The sequence below is a fragment of the Amblyomma mixtum genome, chromosome 2 (assembly GCF_055824585.1).
Source record: "Amblyomma mixtum isolate Tamu chromosome 2, ASM5582458v1, whole genome shotgun sequence".
Classification (NCBI taxonomy): Eukaryota; Metazoa; Arthropoda; class Arachnida; order Ixodida; family Ixodidae; genus Amblyomma; species Amblyomma mixtum.
Window position 1 is genome coordinate 38,876,049 of NC_143013.1, and position 25,212 is coordinate 38,901,260.

Genomic DNA, 25,212 nt, shown 5'->3' on the forward strand with positions numbered 1-25,212 from the left:
CTTAATAATGGTGGAGTTATCTAGGCCCGATTAACAGTCCTTGCGAGTCAATCACTTGCCAGAAAAACTTCAAAGCATTTGCCTTGATGCCCATTTTTTTATGTTGTTTTCCATAAGGCACAAAAAAGTGTACGTTGGCCGAAATGGGAGATGTGTTACCGATAGGTTAAGTGAAGGATATATGTTTGGGCTTGTTGGTTAAATGAGCACGCAAACAACGTTAAAATTCGCGCAAAGGAAAGATTTTGAAGGTTCTTTGGCAAGTGGCTGCCTGACTCGTAGGGACTCTTCAGTAGACCTAGACAACCTCCGTTAATAACAGCGAATCATGTGTTACATGGAAAATCGTAGAATCAGAACGCATTTCTAGACATGGGGAGCGCTTCCTTTCATATAAAGAGTTGGCATATTTGCACACGCGCAGACTATAACCCCTAACTAGGACAGCATGTATGTTTTTGTGATTTGTTCACAACAGAAGGGATTGAAAGTTCAGCGCTCGTCCTTGTCTATTTTCCGTCCGTCGTTCACTTTTTTGCGCCGCTTTCATTATTTCTGTTCAAAGGATCCGCCAAAGCAACGCGAAGCCCACGCGACTCGGTTGCTCAGCCTAAAAAGCACGTTTCTCGAGCGGCTCATTTATCAAAAGCTACCGAAGAAACCTGTTGCGAACATGAAAAAAAGAAGATGAGAAATTCGCAGTACCGTATACGAGCGCGTGCCTCTTCGCTTCACTCTACTCTACACGTGCTGTGTCAAACAGCGTTCGCAGTTTAGTGAAACACCCTACTCAGAGTAACGAGTCGTCCAAAACCAGCTAGAAGCGTCAATTTCTTTCTCTTTTCTCTGCCCCTTTTTTCGCATTCCGCTTTTGACGAGCGCCTGTCATCCGTGGCCTGGCAACCGAAGTTCTCTCCAAGCGCCACTCGCTTAATTATTGAGCGGAAAGCGCCTCCCACGACCACTAGACAGACAGGGACGGGTGGAAAGGTCAAAGCCTGCCTGCCATTTGGACGCTAATAATGGATTGGCCTGCGTAGAATATTGAACGCTATCAACAGAAATGCACTGGTTAATGGCGATGCATTAACGTCAGGCCTTCCCTTTCATTCATTTCATTATCGTCTTTCCTTCTAGTGTGCCGATGGGGATACGTTCAAAGCACTGCAAGAAGCCAGTCAATTTTATGCAACGAAAAAGCTTTTTCCCAGTCCTGTTAAAGTAAATCGGGTAGATATATTCGGCCTTCTTAGGAACATAACATTTTAAGATCACAACCCGCCTGGTAGAGAAGCTACGGTGTGCTGAGGGACTTCTAATAAAAGCAAATTTTGTGAGTAAATCTCTGGAAGTTGATAATTCGATAACGTTGCACTGCTCTAGGTACTTATGGCCGAATGACAACGGTGGTCACGAGCCGTAAATGCGGCAACAACAACGAAACAAGCCACTCACTAAACGGACAAAGCGCTTTCGCTCAATTAGTTGGAAGAAACATTCTATTTGCTTTTGAACTTTTTTCCGTTAGGGACTAACATTTAATCAGTATAAGAAATATCACTTAGTGGATAAATTCCTTTTTATAGGTCAACGCTTTAATTCATACCTATAGGCGTGGCGTGATCAAACGGGCCTACAGTGCCCTTTCGTCGTGAATATTTTCTTAGCTTGAGTGCATTTATGGATGATGTAGTTCTTGTCTTCGATAATCTCTTCCTTATCATCATGAAGCCTTTTCGTAATCGCATTTGCGCATACGAAAATACACTTGCACTTAACTCATTTTGTAAAGCGTGCTCTGCCTCAAAAATAAGCTTACTGCAAGGAAGCAGCCTTTACAATAAATGCAATCAGTCAGCAGGTTTGCAGCTTACGAAGGCACATTTTTTTATTTATTTTTTTCTAATGAAGAGGAGAAGAGGAAGGAATAACAGAGAGTGGGGTATTCACGTGTATCCCCTTTTCGGGAGGGGGGTGGGGGGTGGGGAGAGGTGTAAAGGTGCAAAGTGTGCAAGAAAGAGAGAGGAAGCTCTACAACTTGTACGGAGTCCATTAGACCACGAGATCGTTGAAAGGAGAACGAAATTGCTCGACCCCTGCACTACACATGGCGCTGGCGAAAGCATATGAAAGCAGGCACTTGCGCACTTGTGCATAGGTGCACAAGTGAGGTATTTTAACTCTACCATGTATGTTTATATGCATTTTCTGTGAAGGCGAATACGACAGGCCTCTAAGCTAAGGTAAGCTGTCGCGCCTATTACTGTGCCAGGTTTTCCGTAGACCCCATAATAGGACACCTGTTACTCAGTATCTATATTACGTCGTAGTTTTTTTGAACCTAAGTCCACCATGCAGTCATTTACAGGGGGATCATAACACTGAGATAAAGTAACTCTCAGCGTGTAACGGCGGAGTAATAGGGTTGTGTTATTGACTGAATCGAATATTCGCATACTGTGACGTCTGATACGTGTACACCTAAAGCGTCTAAAAGTTTTCGTGACCATTTTTTTTTTGTTTTCAAATTTGTCAGACACATCAAATATACATGTGTCATTCTTCTACCGCACTTATACAAAAATGGATAAATAAAAATGCAACGACGAGACAAGACCACAACACCGAATATCGAACATTCGCTCTCGGCCGCCTTTTCAGCATGTCCCCGATCTGCGTATGTTTTCGATCGTTGCAAAAGAAAGAAAGAAAACAGAAAAGATAACAAATACAACCGAAAACACATTTTTCCATTCTTCATTCCGTTATGGCACAGGCAACGAATGGGTCTAACTATACACCAGACCCTGATTCGTTTTGTTCACTTCTTCTTTGGTTGTCCGTTCCGCCGCGTGATTTGCGGTCGCCGATCCCGTAATAGATGACCGGTCGGGGCCGGCACGTCGAGCCACACTAGCCAAAAACAGCGACTGAATCTCTTTCACTCACGTTTCCCTCTACGCCCCTCCTTTTTCTCCTCCACTTTCCCTTCCGTCTCCCTATGCACCTCTTTGGCTTTGTCCCCGTCCTGCTCCGCCGTCGCGATGCCGACGTGTCCCCTCATAGCCGCACGACTACGTGGACACCACAACACCGTCGCACTACGCGCCGACTGTGTCGTCCCAAAATAAACGCGGGAGTGGCCCCCTGGGCGCTGCTGTTTATGGCTTTCGTTGAAACAGTGTTTTGAACTCTGGGCACTGCCGACAGGAACGTTCGTCCATCCTGCCGTTTTACTGTTCTTTTTTTTTTACGTCCGCAGATGGCACTGGAGCGAAACTGGAAAGAAATAAAAGCTTGTCTCGCGCTTCCTTGCACATTCCCTTATGAGGCATGATTCGGTTGCTCCGCTCTCACGCACCGTTGATTTTTATGCACGGTGAGACACCCTTGCTCGAGCTGTGTACAGATTTCGTCATTAAGAATAGCATTTCTAGTTTCAATTTGCGCATCCTTCAGGGCCAGCGTTATGGAAAGTTTCGTTTTTCAGTTCTTTTTTACCTAGAGTAGAGCGTGATTTACGCTCTTGTGCCGTGCTCTATACCTTTTTCATTTGAATGAATAGTTGTGACATTTGCGTCTTTTCCAGAATGTGGGTTTTCGAATTCGCACCGCTTCTTTAAGACCTCATTGCTTATGTGTGGTCTTCTGTGAGTTTTGGTTTTGTTTTATTTTGTTTTTATCTTTAGCTTCTCTTTTTTCTTATCGTTTAATTGATGGTGCGGTCATAACGAGACATTGTGCGACTATCTCCTCTTTGTTCGTTGATTCGTGCCACTTAGATTTAGGTTTTTAATCATTTTAGTCTAAGTCGACTTGTTATTTCTGTTGGGAACCGTGTCTTGTAGCCAGATTCCAACTGTCTTCTTTCCTGGAGCTCAACATTATCGATGACGCTTAAAAAAAAGAAAGACACGTATTTTACAAGAACTTAGAAGGGTTCGTTATTTTTGTTTTGATATTTTCGTTCTGTGATACCGAGGCTACACGTTGGCGTCGAGTTAAAAGGCGCCACTTTTAGTGACATGTAGCTTCTAGGCGGCACTTTTGTTTGCCTCTTGTCCTTGAATGTTTAGTGTGCCACTAAAAGGAACGAACTACTACGTAGCAGAAAACGGGAAAAATACTCAGATCTCGCCGTATAGTAGCTCGTTCCACCAGTTTATTTCTCTTAGCAACAGTGCATACCGCACTGATGCATAGCACTGCGAAAAAAATACTTAAACAGAAGCTTCCTTCACATTATTGTTTCCGTCTTGTCCGAACAATGGAGGCGCACTGAAAGGAAGACCATTGTCTTGAGCTGTCCGGTCGACATGCAAATTAGGAAGCGAAGATCGTCAGGATAAGGCACGTATTCCTCTTTGGTGCCCTGAATAATCAACGTCCTCGTTTAAGTCTACATCCCATTTTTCTTTGCATACGTTTTGTTTCTACTTCCCCGGCTGTCCGACTGCTTGGCAGCCCTCTGATTGCCGGGCGGGCATAATTCAGATGCATTGGAGTCATGCCGTTCACGACGTTTACAGCTACAGCGTACGTCGCTGCCTCTTACGAAATAAAGGAGATACCGCGAAAGGAACGCACAGCGTTGCACAGAAAGTTCGGTCCGCGATTCATCTCGTCTGCTATTCGTGCCTAGTAACATTAGAACAACCTTTAATGATTGAACTGTGTGCTCTGCTTGATAGATCGGAGAAGGTCCTTCCAGAAAAACGGCCCTATAATGTGTTGCAGCTGGTTACATTATCTGTCGAACAAGCTTTCACTGTTCCGTTTGTAACTTAAATTGATAATCACTAACCGCATGTTTAAGGTACAGAAAAAAAACATGCCGGTGGTCGAAACTAGAAAAACTGCACAAGAAAAGTAGCGTTTGAAGATGTTTAATTGCCTGATTCTCTGGTAGAAGCCTATTCGCCTAAAAGTGGTTTCGCTTCATTCGCGTCAGACCAACACTATTTAAATTTTCTCTAAAAAATACAACTTCACATTAAAGAGCGATAAATTGTCTATGATACCTTAAGCTTCACTATTTTCAAGAAATCGTAAATCTGTCTGCGTTCTATACCCTGGTCGCTCCTTTTATTTAAACGCTGAACGCAAACGCAGCACACGTTTCAAATATTCTGTCTCGATGTTAAGACATCGTAGATCAATGTGAGCATTCTATACGCAAAGTTTGCTGCGATCAACCAACTCGCGGTAACTATTCTTACTGTGGTTAGAAGAGTGAAATAGACTACCAGAAGCGTTCGTAAATGAGGCTTTCCTGTGACCTTTCCGGTCCGGTGCCTTAGCAGCCTGGGGTCCTGTTTTTAGAAAGAAAGCACCATTAGACGTCGACAAGAATAGGTTTGAGAAGAAGCTCAGAATACTCGCCCACTTCAGTTTCGGGAACTTAAGCTCCTTTTCTTTTGCTTATTTTCAAAGAAAAAGCACGCGCACGAAATTCTTACAAAACTAACAACATTTCGGGTAGGGGCAATCTTGCTTGTCAAAGTGAGAACTTAAGAAATAACGACTTTTCACTGCACACGTATATGGCCCTCTGACTATTGAAGAACATTTGTCCCAGGTTTAAAGATGATAACGAACGCCTTTACAAACAATACAGTGAATAGCTGTACCAGGTATGAACAAACAAAATCATGGCAACGCAGAAAGGTCAATAGCAAGCAATGAAGGTCTTCACGGGAAAGCAATGTCGAGATGTACAGGCCCAAACTCACCTCACGATCACCTGTTCAGAGTTAGTGCGACCTCATTTTAGGCAACTGAAAGAGCTCTCCGACCATTTTTTCTATGGAAGCAAATGTCCAAAACAGAAACCAATGGTTTTGTCTGCTTGAGACAATGATGTCAACACGGCAATCAGAAAGCCATTCTTACTTAAGTGAAGCAAAAAAAAAAAAAAACCTTGTATGTAGTAAATATCAAGAGATTCAAGACGCCAAACTGCTGATTTCAGCTCATAGTACGCTTTGGTTTCTTATTGTTGACTCAAAAAAAATCGTAAACCGGGGTATCAAAGAAAGTGTGGCCACGGGCCAGCACTACGCTTGCTCGAAGAAATAATTATGCGCTCCCATACACACATACGCCAATGCATGACTCGTTACAGTGCATCGCGTACGAAGGATGCACTCAACTGGGAATTGCTTGACACGCGCCGAAAGAAGTTGCGTCTGAAGCTGTTTCATGCTGTTTATTATTCAACTGTTCGGGTTGAACGCGAAAGGTATGTGCAGGAGCCTTTTTATAGATCCAACCGTGTTGACCATGTTTTTAAAGTCCGCGAATTCGCGGCAAAAACTGAATTGTTTAAAATGTCTTTTTTTCCGAAGACCATTAGAGAATGGAACAGACTACCGAGCGATGTTGTGAGTGTGACATCAAATGATGCGTTCTTTCGTTCTTTAATGATGTGATGCGATTGTGATGTGTTCTTTTGAAGTGAGATGTACATGGTGAAAGTTTTATGCTTGTAACTCTGCCTGCGAGCGGAGGTGTCATGTGTGCTTCTTTGTTGTACATTGCCCCTCCCCCCCCCCACTGTAATGCCACGGCGCTGTGGGTTCCTTACTAAATAAATAAATAAATAAATAAAGTAATGCACACTTTGGCGTATCCTTTGCACTGTTACAAGCAAGCAAGCGCTTACAAAAGCTGGGCAGATTATAGAGGAACATTGTCAATATTTGGTCGAGGAGAAAATTACTAAAGCACTAAATTTTAATATTCCTCGTACAATCCATCTGTTATGTTAGAATGAAACTCCAAAAGCACAAGTTTGTCTCACCGTATGCAAGCTCATATACGATCCTATACGAGCAGCATACGAGCTCGTAGCTGCTGCCCTGCGGTCTTCGATTCCCGCTCGATGGTTTCTGTAGCTGTCGGGTGCGCCGAGAACAGGAAACTAGGAGGTAGTATGTAGCAGGAAATGACATTGTTACAGAGGCCACTCACGGATCTTAAGACCGTGATTATCATTGTTGACAATGCGTGAGCGATATGACCGATACATAAGTAAGACTTAGACATGATTGCGTCTCCATAGTTAGCGCTCATTATCCGAATTACCACTCGTATAACTGTCATTGATTTTAAACAATAATGCCGGGATTAAAGCACCCTAATTATATGTAAAACGAAGAGAAAGTGATTTTTAATCACTCATAATATAAAATATCAAGGACAAAACAAGGCACCGACATTGCTTGGGGGAACGCGCGAACGGTATCGAATAACGCAGGTCCGTGTTTACGTGTTTTGCGACGAGGATCAACAAGGCACGCTAGAAGATTGCTTCTCAAACCTTGTTTTTCGTAAACAAGACCTCTGGAGCCGGTCTTCCATAACGAGAAAGTACGATGTTTAATTTTGTCTTTCCAATCGTGCAGCAGTGCCCGTGTACTAAGCAACATTTGCGCAACCATTCCAGCAAGGACTGATTCAATTTTTTTTTTACTTGTTCTTTTTTTCTTAGCCAGGCACAGAATATATCAGCATAGCTGCTAAAGTCGCGGGTAAAAAGTGATGAAAATACTTCAACCTAATGTTAGGCATTTGTTCATCGTCAATGAAATACAACAGATACTTTAATCAAGTCTCTCTTTTTTTGCTGTGATTTTAATAATTTTATCAATCTGCATTGTTTCACAAGAACAGTAGTGCGCGGTGTCTTGAAATGCTACACCCAGCCCATCCAACCTCTCCAACGGGTCCTCTTTACCCGCTAGATCAAACTCTACGGTAATCACCGCTACATTCACGTTATACAACGCAAGAATAATCACTGCTATTGTACCCAGACCAAATGTTATCGTGAAATGTTCGGTCATGCTTCTGTTGAAATCTAACACGCAAGGAGTTATACAGTTCGAACGTTATGCAGTACAAACAGTTGAGCTAGTTCGTAATGCATGTTAGAAAACTACAGCGGGAACAAGGGAGAGATGATAAGGAAAAAAAAAACACGCCTTTTCTTAGCGCTTCAGCGCTTGTGCTGTCCGTTCTTTGCTTTATGTGATGTATTTGTACGACCCTGCACGCACCAATAATGTGACGTGGAGCGATGGCCTAACTTTCTTGTGTTGACCATATTATTGGCCTACGCACAAAAGGTGGGGTCCAGTAGCGAATACTCTCGAGGAACGGTTGTTCGCTGAAAGTTCTGTAACCAGGAAGCCACGAAGACAGCTTAATTTCTTAGCAGTCTGAGCCGACAGTGATGAAGTCAGGCCTGTTCACTGCGCTTCCCTGCGCTGTCTGTACCGCACACCTGTCTCAATGTCGAGCCGCATCTTGGGGTAACGAGGAAATGCAGCTTTTTCATGACTCCCGAGTTTCGAAAAATGCAGAGGGTACCTGAGCACCTACTTATGAACAGCTGTGAACATGGGCATGTTTTCCTAGGGTGAGACAGGGTGAAAAGCAGTAATCTGATGTGGGATCTTTGAAATAATAACTAAATTATCTATCCTTCCCAGCGGTCTAAGTTCTGTGAAGCACGCCAGCACCACAAGCAACAACGCAAAGCAAAAATAGAGCATCCTAACCGCCTGCGAAGGACCAGGATAGATCTTGCAGGACTGTTCAGTGCTTGCGCAATGAAGAGCAAAGCTGCCGGGACGGAAGAATGGTGCTTGATTAGCTTGTAGTTTTGCTGCCTTTTCTTTGAAAATAAGCAAAAGAAAAGGAGCTTAACTTCACGAAGCTGAAGTGGCCGAGTGTTCCGAGCTTCTTCTCAAGCCTATTCTTGTCGATGTCAAACGGCGCATTCTTTCTAAAAACAGGACCCCAGGCGGCTATGGTACAGGTCCAGAAAGGTCATAGGAAAGCCCCATTTACGAACGCTTCTGGTAGTCTATTTCTCTCTTCTAACCACAGTAAGAATAGTTATCGCCAGTTGGCGATTGTTCTAATATGCGACGTGCTTTCATTCCTGCCCACTGCGCGAGAGTAGTCAGGTGCCTTTTTTTCTGTCGGACTCACTCGCATAGGCACGCTCACAGTTAATAACAGAGAATGATGCTCTGCGTGCACAGCTGAGCGTGTTCAAATATTTGATCCACACCTCGCTATCTTTCAGTCTTCCAGGTTTGTAAAAAATAATTAAAAGGTTGCATATTGCAAGTTTTAAACTACACTCAAACAATCGTCTTGGTGTTAAAATCATCATCTTCATCATAGTTAACTGCAAGATAAAAAGCTACCCCACTGATTTGTTGATAGCTCTATATTGCGCCTTCTTGCTAAGCATCTCCAAACTGAGAGATCACTGATGACTTCCAAAAAAAAAAGAAACGAATGACCCCTAGCAGAGCCTTTACATCTCCAATAAGCATTGTTGACCGCACGTGTGGGTTCCCAAACACTTCCTGCCAGTACACTGGCACCAAATAATTTTTTCTGCAACATGTTCACAGTGATCTTTCTTCGCATTCAGTTCAGACAGCTTGAGCCATTTCTTGGTCTCTATAAACTGCAGCACGTTCGCTTCAAACAGCCATGTCACAGAAAGCTTCTTCACATTCGCACTTTTCTCCAACACAAAAAGCCATAAACGGGAACCGTATACGCCACCAGCGAGTACGAAGTGACATCAGAGGGCCTCAGTGACCTTTCTCGGATAGCAGCATCCGCTTCCATCACATTTCTACGGCCATAGAAGAAAACTGCCCCGGTATCGATTTAAAGCAGCGAGCAAAGGGAGGGCGCAGATTAGACAAGGCCCCTTTGAGGGCGATCCACTCCGGTCGTTGGTAATCGGTTCGTTAACGACTTGTGCGTGACGCACGCATGGCAAGCCATGCGGGCACCCTCCGCGGAGCTATTTACGCGCCCAGGACCGGCCGCGGCTTCGGGAGCAGTCGGCCAAAAGTGAATGGCGAAGGCACAAGCCGCCGCTACCCCTTGCCTCTTTGCGCGCACACGGCTTTCATCTTCGGCGACTCGCTCACACCTCCGTCGCCGTCATTGGTGGCCCAGACTCTGGCGTGGGCAGACGAGCGAAGCGCTTGCTCAGACGAAGGCTGCTTTCGTGCTCCGCCCCTTACCACTCTCTCCTTTTTACTTTCATCCTCACCCCCCTTCCACGACCCATTTTTGTACAGTTTGATGGAACTCGTGAAGAATTTGTTTGCCTCTTCTGAGTCGAGCAACTGGAGTCGGTTTACTCTTCCATCTCATAGCGTGGGAAGTGACGAATCCGAGGCCAGGGCGAGGAGAACGTAATGATGAGAAGAAAAATAGCGGCAAGCTATGGGATGAGATTGGCGCATCTGGCGATAAAAACGTACAGGATCCTGTCAGCGATGGCGAAACGGTAGACACGATGCGTGCACTGCTTCCTTAACGTGCCTGCGAAGGCGGCGCTGCCGGGACACAGAAAGGAAGGAAAAAAAGAAAAAGCATGCTTACTACTTGCGGCGTGCTATGTAAAGGCTTAGTCGTTTCTATCCGTCTCGTTTTTCTCATCAGATATCACTGTATACCTACTCTTTACTTTTTTTTGTCTCTGTTTAAAGAACGAACCCTCCAGAAAGTCTCTGTACTCTCACAGCCTGCACCCACTCACAAGCTTCAATCATGCTCCTCAAAACGGAATGAGCGAGTAGAAATTTGCCACATCCTTTGCCCAACAGATTCAACGACTTCAGCACAGCTGTGTACCAGCCGTCTGTGAGTCCGCATGCACCTACCGTTACAATGTTGCAAAACAGGTCTAAGAGCCCATTTCGACCACTTCGTTTACCTGGTTAGTTACTTCCGCATGAGAGAGAACAGAAGAAATAAACGAATTTTATAACCCAAAGGGCACCTAGGCTGCTGCCATGCTCTCTCTACCGGTCTGCATGAATAGATAAGGGAGTTATTTCCTGTTAACTTTGCCGCAGACTTCTATACAGCCACCTCAGACACTCATTCTTGACTCTGGTTTGTTTCTCGCCCAACGTACAACATTTACTGTTCAGATACGTTTCCATCGGGCTGAGCCATCTCATAAAGTGACGGCACTGACAGTCTACCGAGGAGATATACAGTACATGACATGGTGCGATGAAGACACAAGCAAGCAATAGCACTAATTTACAAAACTACTTTACCTGCAGTAGCCTACTATGATAGGAATCGGATCGCACAATGAAGTTGCCGGGAGTGCTGTTTCTGTGCCCACTCTACGGATACACCAGTTGAATTAAGATCAAAACAAAGAAAAAAACCCACTGATCCGCACCGGTGCAAGCTATTGCTTAAACATAAGGTACAGCCGTACCATGGTTGTTAACATATATCAGCAATTTTGAGTGGCATGTCTTTACGGGGCTACGCACAAAGAATCTCACATAACTCTGCATTACGATGCGGCTGGTACTAAATGGTAACCGGGCGCTAAAATACAGTGGCAGGGTACACAATAAAACGCTATATAATAAAGAACGCCTTGCTATTATATTCAGTTCAGTTCTTTTCAGCGTGTTGATGTTGCTAGCTTATGTCGTGGCATTTGCCAATTACGTCGATGCAGATACTCGAAGGTTCAAGCTATTGCCTTTCTTACAATCACAATGATCACGATTATGTGAAACTATACTGTGCGCTGGTCTCGTATAGGTAGCAGTGTGCTTTTAGGCACTCTTCTAATAAATTCCAATGGCCTAGCATTTCAGGTATGCGTAGCAAGAGAAACTACCGCAGCCTCGTTAGCCGAGCGGTAGTGATACATTAATTCGGCATTGTCACACTTCTCTATTAGTATATGCGAATGTGTACAAATCAGTCGGAAGGCTATGAAAACTTACAATCAAATTCACTATAAGGATACGCAAGTCCTAAACTACTATGCATATATAAGCAATTTGGGATTCTCACCAGTCAAACCTCTCTTTAACCTTAGAAAAAATACAAAATCGGGCTATCCGCTTCATTTATTCTGATCATTCGTACTACAGTAGTGTGTCTGCTTTAAAATCTAGAGCTAACTTACCCAGCCTTGAAACGCGACGAAAAATTTCTCGATAGTGCCTCTTTCATATGTTTTATCATTCATCTTTAGGAGAATCGGTCATATCACCTGCTTATCGCCTCTCAAGCCGTATTAACCACCATAAGGCCGTCTACGCCCCACCGCAAGAACTACCGCTCATTCTCGATCTTTTTTCGTCACGTCATCCCGGGACTGGGATGATCTACCACAGGACGCCGTGCATCACATCAACGCCATCCATTTTAAGAAACCTATCAAGACCATAGTTGTTTAACTGCCATGCCCATCTCTCATGTAATGCCCCATATCAGGGGCCTTTGAGGTACCAAAAAAAAAAAAGAGAGAGAACCTTTAGGAGTATAGGTGGCTCTTCTAATTGTCTGCCGAGGAGAAATGGCTGTCCTGACATCGTGGATACACATGCCAACACTAATCCTCACGCATTCAACATTTCGAGAACTATTTGCTTCACCAGGTGTGCACTGTGTAGTTTTTTTACGTCGAGGTCGCTTTGTATCCTTCAAAAGAACTGCATGTTTCTGCATAGATTAATGCGAGTCGACTCCAAGCGCCCCGCACCTTCTTTGGTATTTCGTGCAATAACCGTCTTTATCACCGTCTTGAAAAAAAAAAGACGTCGGCTGAGACGCAAGCTCTCCGTAAAAAAAATGTTTCGTTGAGCAAGATTGGCGTATCTGCGTCTCCACTTTCCAATGCCCGATACCACCTGGGGCACTTCTTGTATGCTAGTGAAGTAGTTCTCAAGAAAAGATTTCCGAGAAAGGAACCGCTGTTCCACGAAGCAAAACGCATTTTGTCGCATCCGTCAGCGTAAAGCAGAGCAGACGACCGTCATTTGGCTTCTTACTGTTCATCGTCGCTCACGAACATGCAAAAGGTTCAGTGGGTTAACACGAGAATAAGAAGCAAAAAGTAAAAAAGACAGATTGTTGTGTGCAGGTTATAGCGACCAGGAAAGTATGAAGCGATGCACCCAGATATTATTTTAGGAAATTACTAAGTCTACGCCAACACTCCTCGAATACAACAAAATTGATGCTAACAAGTGCGTATTTCAATTAGGTTTAAGACACTCACTTCTTTCCCTAGTACCTACTAGACCACTTTGTGACCATTTTGAAAGAAAAGGAAAAAAAAAATCCTCTTTTTTCTTTCACTTCGGATTGAAAAGAAGCCGTTACAGCGCACCTAGGCAACTTTTATTCTTTATCGAATTGCTTGTCCCATACATTTCCGCCAGGACAAACCATTAATTTCCAAAGACCCGTAAAACAGAAGAGTGTTCGAACCCTTGTACGTGTTCAGCCCTTGTCTCAGCCGTGTGTAGCGAGGCACACGGCATGAATACTGCGAAATTTGTAGCTACCGAGTGATCCCAAACATTTTTATTCTCTCGACAAAAAAAAATAAAAAGCGCCATCATGTCTTGAGGAAAATTCAGTTGACAGGAAGAAAGGTCTCACGAAAGGAAGCATTAAATCACAAATAAGCCAACGTTAACGCTAAAGAAAAATTATTAAAAACAAACACGAAGTGTGTATAATGCTACCGGGTCCATTTATCGGCACCTTCTTTAGTTCCTTCGTTTCCGGCCGCCCCTTTATAGCAGCTTTCTTCACTTTGGCCCACTGGTCCCGAAGCTGTGCGTTATGTGCGTTCCGTACCAGGTCCCGCGGGCGGAGAGCTGATTTTCGACGCCACGAGAATTATTCATGAGACCCGACGCCTGCGTGAGAATGAAAAGGAGATAGGAAAGGGAAAGAAGGAGGGGTAGGGACGGCGCAGTAAAAGGCGAGGCAACACGGGCGATACCTATCCACTAGCCAGCCACACGGTGAGGAGCGAACGAAGAAAGAAAGAGGTAATGAAGGAGCGGAAAGAAGAGGAGAAGAAAACACGCCCCGTCGGTGCAGCCACTTCAGCAGCAAATGAGTGCAGCTGCGCTGATCTTCCTGAGGACTGCGTGGCACCGTTATTCATTTTGGAATCACCGCTCTTTTTTTATCCTCGTCTATTCTTCTCCTTGCCACCGTTGCTGGCCGTTGCTGGCTTGCCACCGTTGCTGCAATGCGGCAGCTTCTGGAGAGCTGATGGAAGCCACCAGGTTCTCTGCTGGTCGAAAAAATAAGATGCGGATGGAGGGGTTGCCGTTAACGCTTACATCAGACGTGGCTTCTTCGGCCAGGGGCACAAGAGAGCGGAATTTCCCGGGCAGTCAGTTCTGGCATCTTTTATACCCTTCGAAGCGTGTAATAACGTCGTGTGCTCGCCGACTGCTCTATTCTTTTGTCCGCTTGCTCATCTAGATGCATTAAATAAAAAAAAAATACCGGAATTATTCTCCTAAAATTACCTGTCCTCAATATGATTGGAAAATAGGGAAGCAGAATAAGTGGCATGGGGAAGAATAACGAAGAATACGACGTAATAAGCCGCGAGAATATGATAACGCTGTATCGAAACCTGCTAAAATGTGGAACGAAGCTCACATTTGGCAACAGGAAATGACATCTGAGAGATATCATTTCATTTTCGAAAGGGCACGAATAGCGACGCTATGCTGCCCAATAAGACCGCCTATTGTTTTCGCAATTCCATTTTATAATTCGAAGAGCGTCAATACATGAGATTCCGAACCCACCCGCATTGCTATAGAATGCTATTAAAATTGTTTACGCAATTCCTGTCCAATGCGTTCGATATAAAAAGAACTTTTACGATTTTCTGCATGAAAACGGGAGCGAGCTTAAGCTTCCGAACAGGCAGTTTTGGGTTCCATCTCATATTTTTTTTTTATATTTCAATTGAAGGTCGCTATACTGCCCCATCAGGTCGCCTCCTTTTTTTGCAATTCTAATCCTTAAGTTCAAGGAGAGCGAATAGATGAGATTTTTTTCCCCGCCCATTTTGAAATAAAATGCTACTAATGTTTTTCCTTTCTAGTGCCTTTTCTAAAAAAAACCCCTTCCTGTTTTCAGCATGTAAACGCGAACCAGCCTTAGCTTGAGAACAGAAAGCTTCTGGTTTCATTACGTATTAACTTCGAGCCCACTTAAAACTAATCTGATGGTCACATGGATAGCGTTGATTATATACGATGTTCGTAATAAGTGGACTCCCCGCATTGCAGCCAAAATTATTAAGACAGCCAAAAGTGGTATTTACTTCATAAAAACTCCGGCATGCGCCTCTAGTTCTTCAAAGCATACCCTTCCGCACTGCTTTCCAGGATCTCCTAGGCAGTCATGCTCTGCTCGCCGATACGCTTGCTGACAACAACCTGCTTTAGGGACGGGATATATCTAACTGCGGCTGAAGCGTCTGCGGCATCTGGTGACAGGTCGTTCATAATAATCAGATTCCTAGTGGTAGCGTATTGCTCGCACTTAGCATACAATCGCTTCATAAGAGAGCGGCTCTGAGATGTCAGCACGAACGTAGTCATCCGAGGCACCATCAGGCCAGCTATGCAACAACGACGCGTTGCCACAAATGTATATGTGACTGATCACGTGTGTTTTCGACAGCATCACCTAGAGTTCCTGGGCTTATGTAGCGATGAAAGTAGCGCAGTGCTCATGAACGCATAAAGTATCAGATCGACTTCCCGCTATCCCGAGTTGCCTTCATGTGGTAGCAGTAGAAAAGGTCGAGCCGACTGTGCAGGCAGCGAATACCACGGGACCAGCGTAGCCAGCAGAGCAATTAATCTTCTCAAATCACTGCTGGTAACTGATCCACTATCATGAGCAGTGGCCTTAGTGATATGCTACGACGCTGCCACTGTCTTGCGGCCACCGCGGTACTGCTTCCACCAAGGCCGCTTTGCCCTGACGGTGTGCACGAAAGCAATGATTGACCTTGCGGGCCATGGGCTCGCGCTTGGCAATCGGTGACTAGCAGTTTCAATGCCTTCTTTTTATTGCATTTTGGGGTCGACATGAGAGAACTTCTTCGGTCTCCGCGCTTGCTGGAAGTGCGAGTTTTTCAACTTCATGGGCACTTTTACGGTGTCGCCTATGGCCGCAGCTGTTCTTTGTATCTGAGAAGATTTATCATTGTCGTAATGTATATCTTGACGGTGGCACCGCGCTCGTTCCTAATAAGTGAGCGTTCGTTATGTATGGGCTTTATAAGTGGGCTCGACTGTATTTCTTCATTCGAGGCAGGCTGGTACTCATTGCCAGGAATTCGGACCAAGCGCTTTTGGTTCGCTTGGCTGCCACCACGGGGTGCACGACTTTGAACACTCAAAAATAGTGCGTTGACATCATCCGTCATGCAAAAAAGAAAGAAAGAAAGAAAGAGAGAAAGAAAGAAAGAAAGAAGGAAAGAAAGGAAGAAAGATAGAAAGAAAGGAAGAAAGAAAGAAAGAAAGAAAGAAGGAAAGAAAGAAAGAAAAAAAGAAAGAAAGGAAGAAAGAAAGTAAGAAAGAAAGAAAGAAAGTAAGAAAGAAAGGAAGAAAGAAAGAAACAAGGAAAGAAAGAAAGAAAGAAAGAAAGGAAGAAGAAAGAAAGAAAGAAAGAAAGAAAGGAAGAAAGAAGGAAACGAAGAAAGAAAGAAAGAAAGAAGGAAAGAAAGAAAGAGAGAAAGAAAGAAAGAAAGAAAGAAAGAAGGAGAGAAAGAAAGAAAGAAAGAGAGAAAGAAAGAAAGGAACAAGGAAAGAAAGAAAGGCAGAAAGGAAGAAAGAAAGATAGAAAGAAAGGAAGAAAGAAAGAAAGAAAGAAAGAAGGAAAGAAAGAAAGAAAGAAAGAAAAAAGAAAGAAAGGAAGAAAGAAAGTAAGAAAGAAAGTAAGAAAGAAAGGAAGAAAGAAAGAAACAAGGAAAGAAAGAAAGAAAGAAAGAAAGAAAGAAAGAAAGAAAGAAAGAAAGAAAGAAAGAAAGAAAGAAAGAAAGAAAGAAAGAAAGAAAAAAGAAAGAAACAAAGAAAGGAAGAAAGAAGGAAACGAAGAAAGAAAGAAAGAAAGAAAGAAAGAAAGAAAGAAAGAAAGAAAGAAAGAAAGAAAGAAAGAAAGAAAGAAAGAAAGAAAGAACGAAAGAAAGAAAGGAAGAAAGAAAGAAAGAAAGAAAGAAAGAAAGAAAGAAAGAAAGAAAGAAAGAAAGAAAGAAAGAAGGAAAGAAAGGAAGAATGAGAATGAGCAAAATTTGAGAGTCCGCTAGGTTTAGAGCAAAAGCTAAGGGTGCCAGTTGTGGTGTACGGTATATCATCACACTGAGATGTCTCTTTCCAAACACCAGATCAAGCACCATTGCGCATTTAAACTGAACAATGGCGTTTCAGCAGCGAGCTGCTTTTCTTTTCACTTTTCTCTTTTTGCCCAGTATTAACTGAAGCGTATCTCGTTCGTTGTTATCGGACATCAAGTCAAGAAACATTTTCATATTCACCATATATTAATGTGCCGTCATCATTTTCATTGCCCGCAAAAAATGTTATTGCTTATGTGCTCCAGCAAGTATTTTTCAGCAAGTAATATCCAGTAACTACCGTACGCTTTCGGCACAGCGGAACATCAAGCAAGCATGAAACCCAAGAAAATATGAAACGTACTCATTAGCTAATGCACCATTAGTTAAGTACTAGGCAGTTAAAGCTGATACACACATGCAGCTCTCTTTTCGGCTATACGGCATTGCTTTTTGAACAATATGAAGAGTTCGTATCACTGTTACGAAGGGGAAAACGTTCCGTCGATAAATCGATTTTTGCGTTCAACGCACTGCAATCTGAATGAAATGGCTCATAATAGCGCGCGACTGATACCCAGTTTCACGACGCATATTTTAGCGACTGCGATAGCGCGTGTTAGCCTTACTTGGAGCGGTGCAACAGGAGACGCGGATTAGCTTTAATGCCAGCTATAAGCACTGGCCTCACAGACTCGCCATCGGGCGTTTCGTAGCATTGCTTCGCGCTTCGGCTGTCTCTGCGCCGTAGCAACTGACGGTTCCCTGCGTCTCGTTTCCTGTGCAGAGTGTCCCAGCGCGGAGGACGGCATGGAGCGGTTCGCGTGCCCATCTCCGGACCGGATGGGACGGTACCGGTGCATCGACGACCACGTCCTGTGCGACGGATTCATCGACTGTCCGCAGGGCGAGGACGAGGACCGGATGTCCTGCATGTTCTACAAGACGGTACGTACTACAAAAAAAGAACTCGTAATCACTGCCCAGCAATGGTGGCATCGGCTCACAGCGACTTGCCGCTCATGCTCTTGGGCGTATGTGATGTGCTGCGTAGGCTTTCCAGAACAAAAGGATTATTTACGGATCACTGCAGAAAACCGGTAGAGCTGTAAGTACCACAGAAGATATATTTCTTTCTACGGCTCATCGAGGTACTCATTTACAAAGCACTGTTGCATTTGCTTGAGTCTAACTGACTGACTGACTGACAGTGAGCAAGCAGGTTTTGATTGATTGATTGATTGATTGATTGGTTGATTGATTGATTGATTGATTGATTGATTGATTGATTGATTGATTGATTGATTGATTGATTGATTGATTGATTGATTGATTGATTGATTGATTGATTGATTGATTGATTGATTGATTGATTGATTGATTGATTGATTGATTGATTGATTGATTGATTGATTGATTGATTGATAGTGAGTGAGTGAGTGAGTGAGTGAGTGAGTGAGTGAGTGAGTGAGTGAGTGAGTGAGTGAGTGAGTGAGTGAGTGAGTGAGTGAGTGAGTGAGTGAGTGAGTGAGTGAGTGAGTGAGTGAGTGAGTGAGTGAGTGAGTGGAACTTCAACGAAAAGTTCGCCTTGGTCTTCTCAGAGAAAAAAGATTTATTTCCCAGAGAAAGAAGAATGCCGAGACAGATTCCAGCTTCCACAATTTCGTGTATACATTGATCGGAACCACTCTTACGGTCTACCGTTTTCAGATCTGCCAACTTTTTGGTTCTTTTTGAATTGGGGGGCTAAGACTTCCAAGAATAGAAGCCACTTCGCCGGGCATCCTATTTCAGTGACATCTGACCCCGTCCGTGCAACACTCTCTCCCGTCGTCTCCAGTAGAATCGAAAAACGAACCGGCACACAAGCGTGCGCCCACCAGCTGCCTTCAGGTTCTCGTAGCGTGTCTACATCCTTTCCAAGACAAAACAATACCGGAGCCGGAGGAACGCATTGGCAATCTTGGATCCCGAACGTGAGCTCGGCGGAGATCTTCGGCCTCCATCAGAAGGCTGATGTCCGGAGAACACGTTGGGGGGGACGCAATGGCCGGAGATTGGAAGAAAAAAAAACTAAACAAAATGGCACAATTTTTTCTAGAGCATCCCGTCTGACGTCAAGGCCACCCCACCTTTTAGGCCTCGCAGTCGAGATGGGGTTGAGACCGAACAAGTATGTGCGCCTGGTCTTTCCAGTACGAAGCCAGGGATTCGGCCCCTTCCTGATTCGGTGCACTATTGCAGATGCGTCGGGCACGCAAGACCGCACCTGCTTTTCTGTCTTCTTTAAAGCCCACTCTTCTGACAGCTAAGTAGCTCGGACAGAAATACGTGCGCTGAACTGTGGATACAAAAAGCGAAAAAAGAAGGGTTGTGCTGATCCAGCGATTGACAACGGGGGCAGCGGAGAGATTCAGTGGCTTCTGGCGAAAATATCAGTGCTCTATTCGGGTCGCTTTCTTGAGTAAAGTACGCGCATTAAATCTGAAAAAAAAAAAACGTGCGTGTTAAACTTTGCTTCGTTGAAAAATAAAGGCGCATGGAACGCCTAAAGGACCTCATGCACTGGTTACCAGGGTTCACTCTCCCGATTAGATGAACCACGGATCGAGTCCCCCGGCAATGCACGCAACTGCTGAGTAGCGATCGAGTGCAGTGCGTTCATGCCTGCAGAAACGGCCTCGAGACACGCAGAAGCTGGGATCACGCGTATGTTGGAGGCCGCTGGCGCCCCATTGCGCTGTATTTTCTTTTCTTTTCTTTTCTTTTTTCCAAGACAGAGACCGTGCGCGCGCGCTCCGAGAGTGAATTGCGTTTGGTTACGTGCGCAACGAGCTTTTCTAAAGCCCGGGAATGGCTTCGGCTGTTCTGCGTTGTTACGACATTCAGCTCAGTCCATTTTTCGAAGCACGCATGTACTATGCAGCATATTAGCACTAATGTATTCAGTTATTTAACGTTACTTCAAATGAGACGCAAGTTTCAAGCGCCCACAGAAGCTGTCACTTTCTTAAAAGAAATTTCACAATTTATTGCACGTATGATCATATGAAAGACAGAAGTTATTTTCAAGCAAGGCTTTCATTTTTGGGTAAGGAGGAAACGAATGCTAAACTTCGACTCTTCAGTACTGAAGAGTCAAATTTCTACTATTTGTACTCTTAGTTGTATTAAATTATATTTGTAAAATTAGTATATTATAGACAATACACACAGCAACACATTATGATTTGGTATCATAAAGTTATATCAATCACCGAATTCTGGCTATTAACACCCTACAAAAGCTGTTTTATTGATCCAAACTTGACGAACACTGCTTGGAGGTTACGCGCCAAGTTCAATTGCTCCACACTGCTTTCCGTGATCTACCACTGCTCCATTCTCAATAATGACTTGGTCACAACAAATATATTCCAAATCTCATTAGTGCAGCGATAAGTACGCGGCGTTTGTTAAGGGCTCTCAGTTTGGAATAAACGTGTCCTCATCATTCCTAAGGCGGCTTACGCAATGAATGTAGAAGCCACATAAAAAAGAGAGGGGAGGGGACTTCCCTTTTGTTCATTTGTTTCTAGACGAATTATAATGCGTTTTGCTGGTGCCTCGCATTCCGTATGCGGTGATTTGCCAAACCGTACGCAGCAATAGGGACAACAGGCAGCAAAAGCGGCCCTCCGCGGCAATTTATCTTATTACAAAAATTTGCACACTGGCGCGCGTCTACGCGTGCAAGAGGGGGCCGGCCTGTACGGCATGCCTGTGTAAATAGGAGCGTTTACAGCGGAAGGTGCGTCTGGAAATTACTCCCGGGTGAACGTCACAGTATTAATATGCGGGTGGACATGTAGGTCTGCGTGGCTGCGTGTGCTTGTGTGGGTGTGACAGTGCGCATGCGCGTGCGTGCGTGCGTGCGGAGGGGTGACAGAGAAAGAGAGAAAGAAAGTTTTAATGCCAGGGAAGATGGAGAGGAGGATATCGGCTGATCGGCTTTCGCCTTACGCATGTCGCAATAAACATCGTCTTTGCGCGTTTTGAGTATACATTGTACGGGGCAGCGTGCGCTCTTGTGCTCGTGTACTTATGCTTGTGTACGCGTGTGCTTATCTTTACGAGACAAAACAAACAAGTGCTGCGTACTCCCAGAGCGGCTGACAGCAGCACTGACGGCCGCGCAAAGGGCCTCGTCTCGCGTGTGGCCCCCTGAGCCGAGCGTGTCGCCGAGGCAGAGCGGCCTCTACGCGCTCGGCGCTGAGGTCCCCTCGCGCTGCATACGAGCCCCCGTGCAGTTCGATCACCGACCGGCATCCCAGGATCCTCCTGGGACAGCCGTGGTCGCACGCTGACGCAAGTTGGCTAGAAAGATTGATCGATCCGGTTATCTGCATCGCTTATTGGCCCGTATCGGCCGCCGCTGCAAGGACACGCATCGCTTGCATCGACATTTGTCTGGACGTCAGTACGCCTAGGAAGTAGACAGGATGCGGGGCGGCAGAGACAAGGGAGACGCTCTCGGTGTGTCGCTCTGGCAACGAAACCACGTTAGGTATAGCTTATCCAGAGAGGAAAAAGCTCAAGGATCGTTCGTCTAATGTAACACAGTGTTCAACGTCACCTGTATCTGTAAGGAGTATACGGAAGTAAGGACGTAAAAAGGGAATGCTTCCGGGCGTTGTCAGGTTCGTTTATATCGATAGATTGCAGCATTCTAATAAATATTGCCAGCCTAAAATCACAGCAGAATATTTCCTAACGTCACAAAGGACGTTCTGTAGTGTTTTTTGACCAATAGCTTGTAGTAACAACAGTATTGCGCTGTCCCTTGTGACGACAGAACTACATAATATACAATAGCACTACAGAAAAATACTACACTATGACAGAATAATCTGTCGCACGACAAAACGACAAAATATTCTGTTGTACTTTGATCCCGATTCTTTTTTGTTGTTGCTGCTTTTTTTTTCATTTGGAAAAGAGGTCACTTTACTTGAAAGCGGAGAATTTATAACCTATAAACGGCCAAAAATATAACACAGGTATCCCCTTCACCGCCTCTTTTCAAAAGCAAACTGCGAAAACATAAAAAAAAATATTTTTAGGCTGCAGTCTCCCCCGACATTCACTTCCAAAGCGTGATCATGGAGTCCTTCTTCAGACTTAAAGTCACGAAACTCAATTGAAGTGACCGCAAAAAAAAAAATGCTCCATTTTAAAACTCAATTTTCTCGGAGTGAATGTGTCTTTTGATACCGAGCAAATATCAGGGTATCTGCAAAGAGCCATAACAACATTACTTTTTTTTTTTCTTCGAACAAAAATTCCGTCGAGTCGTCCTCAGTGGCCTTTCAAACGCAAAGATTGCACAAATCACATCTTCCGATAATTTTTACTGCGATATGAGTGTTTCAGAAAGGAACAGCAGTTTATAATTGGTAGCGAGGCTGGAAGTGGTAAGGGAATGCGTCTACTTAGGGCAGGTAGTGACCGCTGATCCGGATCACGAGATGAAAATAACTAGAAGAATAAGAACGGGGCGCAGCGTATATGGCAGGTTCTCTCATATCATGAATGGCAGTTTGCCAATATACATGGTCTGTTCTGAAAGTAGCAGGACTCATTTTTTTAAACAAAATTTATTCAAGAGAATAGTACAAACGATTACAATATTTCAAGGTAGCACCCTTCCGTACCTACACGCTGCTTCCAATGAGTTTTACAGTTTTCGTACGCCTCCAGGTACGCCTGGACCGGAATGCTGTTTAGCTCCCTCGTCACGGCCTGTTGAACCCCCTCTACCGATCCGTGATGTTTCCCCTTGAGCGTCGATTTTATTCTCGGGAATAGAAAAAAGTCTGGCGGGGCCAAGTCGAGATTGTAGGGGCGCTGAGGCAGCGTTGCCGCCTTGTGCTGGGCGAAAAACCGCGGTCCTCATTCACATGGCCTTTTCCTTCTCTGACAACACTCCCGGCACCAACTTTGCGCACGCTTTCCTCATGGATAAGTTTTCTGTCACGATCTCAAAAACCTGGGTTTGAGGAATGCTCAAGTCATTAACAATCATTCTGATACTCATTTTACGATTATTTTTAAGTAAATGTTTCACTCGCTACACATTTTCATTGGTCTTGCTGGTCGAAGGGCGTCTGGAGCGGTCGTCTTCCTCCACTCTTTCCTTACCTTCTCGGAAGAGCTTGTTCCACTCAAAAAACACCTGATCTACCCATGGAAGGGTCACCGTAGGCCTCCTTAATCATGTTGTGAGCCTCTTTGCCCGTTTTACCAAGATTTACTCAAAATTTGATCGCGTATTGCTGATCCAGCAAAACGCTCGATGATTCTGCGTGACGAGACGTTTCGACAGGGGTTCACACTACAAGCGACCTCCTCTCTTCAACGGCCGAGAGCCGACTGCCGATTTTCCCCAGCATTTTCCCCAGCGAGAAAAATAAGAATACGCACCCCCTTTCTCTTGTGTTTCGTCCTTCACTACGCCAGTTCACGCATTCGCACTATGTCTATGATTCAAATGGAAGCGCCAGGCCTGAAATGCAAAGTAAAAACAGATCAGCTACAAATCGCAGTCTAAAAATTATTTCAAAGGTAGAGCATGAGTAGGACCACGACGCGGCTTCCAGATTTCATTAGTCGCACGACAAAAAACACTATTTCGCAGTACTGGTACCCATTATCAATGAACGCCAATGTCCTGTAAAGTCAAATTTCTTTTGAAGAGGCATTAATTAGTCCCATCGACCCAAACGCTTTCATGTCTTTAGAATTTCTCATCTGCAAAAACAAAGAAACCAAAGCATATAGCCTGCCCGATGATGAATTTGAAGCTTTGTAATTACACTTAATTCAGTTTTCTGTTATCTATAAGAAGAAAGCCGCCACCGAACTTCCAAACTCTGTTCTGCGGCAACGCGCTAATTACTGCGCCCGCAGCGGCGCGCCTGACGAGTAAGAGCGAAGTTAACTGAGTCGGCAAAGCGTTCGACTTAGCCTTGACCTATCATAGGCCAGATAACCCTTCCCCACCCGCTCCCACCTACGTGCCCCGAAATCCAGGGGGACTTCCTTGCCACAGCAGGAGAACGGTTAATAGGCACGGCGACCCGACCGAACACTAGCATCCAAAGGCGAGGGGGCGGTGGGGTTGAAGGGAAGGGGGAGGGAGGGGAGAGACCAAGCTACAGCTCAGAGCAGCGCGCGCTCGTTAAGGACAACAGGAACTCCGGCGAGACAAGGGATGACGCGCAAGACGCCAGCGCGATATATAGGCGTTTCTTGGCGAACCCTATTGATCGAAAGAAGCCCGCTCTACGCACCCTACTCCCACCCACTTCTCTCTCATCTAAGGTTGCGCCCAACGACGGCACAGTCTTGGGCTCTGCAGAGAGCTATAGCGAGACTAAGCGCGCGCTATAGTGCGGGCCAATAACATCGCCCGGCGCGGTGCCGCCGCCGCAGCAGCGCGAGTAATATGGTGCCGCGGGGTACTGTGTTTGCCTGTCAATTACGCCGAGCCGATGGCTGGCTCCGCAGGGGACACGCGCACCTTGGCGCGACGGGGGCTGCAGCAGGCCCGCAGGGAGGTTTCCGCCGGATTTTCTCGAGGCTTAAGGAGCCGTTTTGGCGACGGCGCCTGCGCTCGATTCGCCAAAGCATCGCGGCTGAGTCGGCACCGAGGGAGAGTTTGCTTCGGCAGCCGCTGCGCGTGCCCGAGAGGCGTCCGAGGAGCACGTCTGGGCTCGCTCCGACGCTGTAGGAACGACAGCCGCATATGCATGTCACGCCTAACTGACGCATGTGCCGAGTCCATGGAGAGGAGATATAATAAGATCCAATGGGGTTCTCTCGAGTTTCAGCATTTTTGTCCCGTTTATGTTTCTTTTCTCGATTCGAAGTATCGAATTATAAGCGACGCACGTGTAAGATTCTGAGAACTGCCCTAAGTTGATTAGCGATTTGCCTCTGTGTAACTGTGAGGTCTCCCACACATGCTT

General features: G+C 45.1%; 1 protein-coding gene across 1 annotated transcript in view; it reads left to right on the forward strand.

Moving 5' to 3' along the window:
• Positions 1-25,212, forward strand: part of jeb (low-density lipoprotein receptor domain-containing jelly belly protein) — a 163,127-nt gene that overhangs the window by 105,497 nt on the left and 32,418 nt on the right. Inside the window, exon 2 of the mRNA XM_089571205.1 lies at positions 17,991-18,151. Coding sequence (XP_089427331.1) covers positions 17,991-18,151 — 161 coding nt within the window. The remainder of the gene's footprint in view (positions 1-17,990; positions 18,152-25,212) is intronic.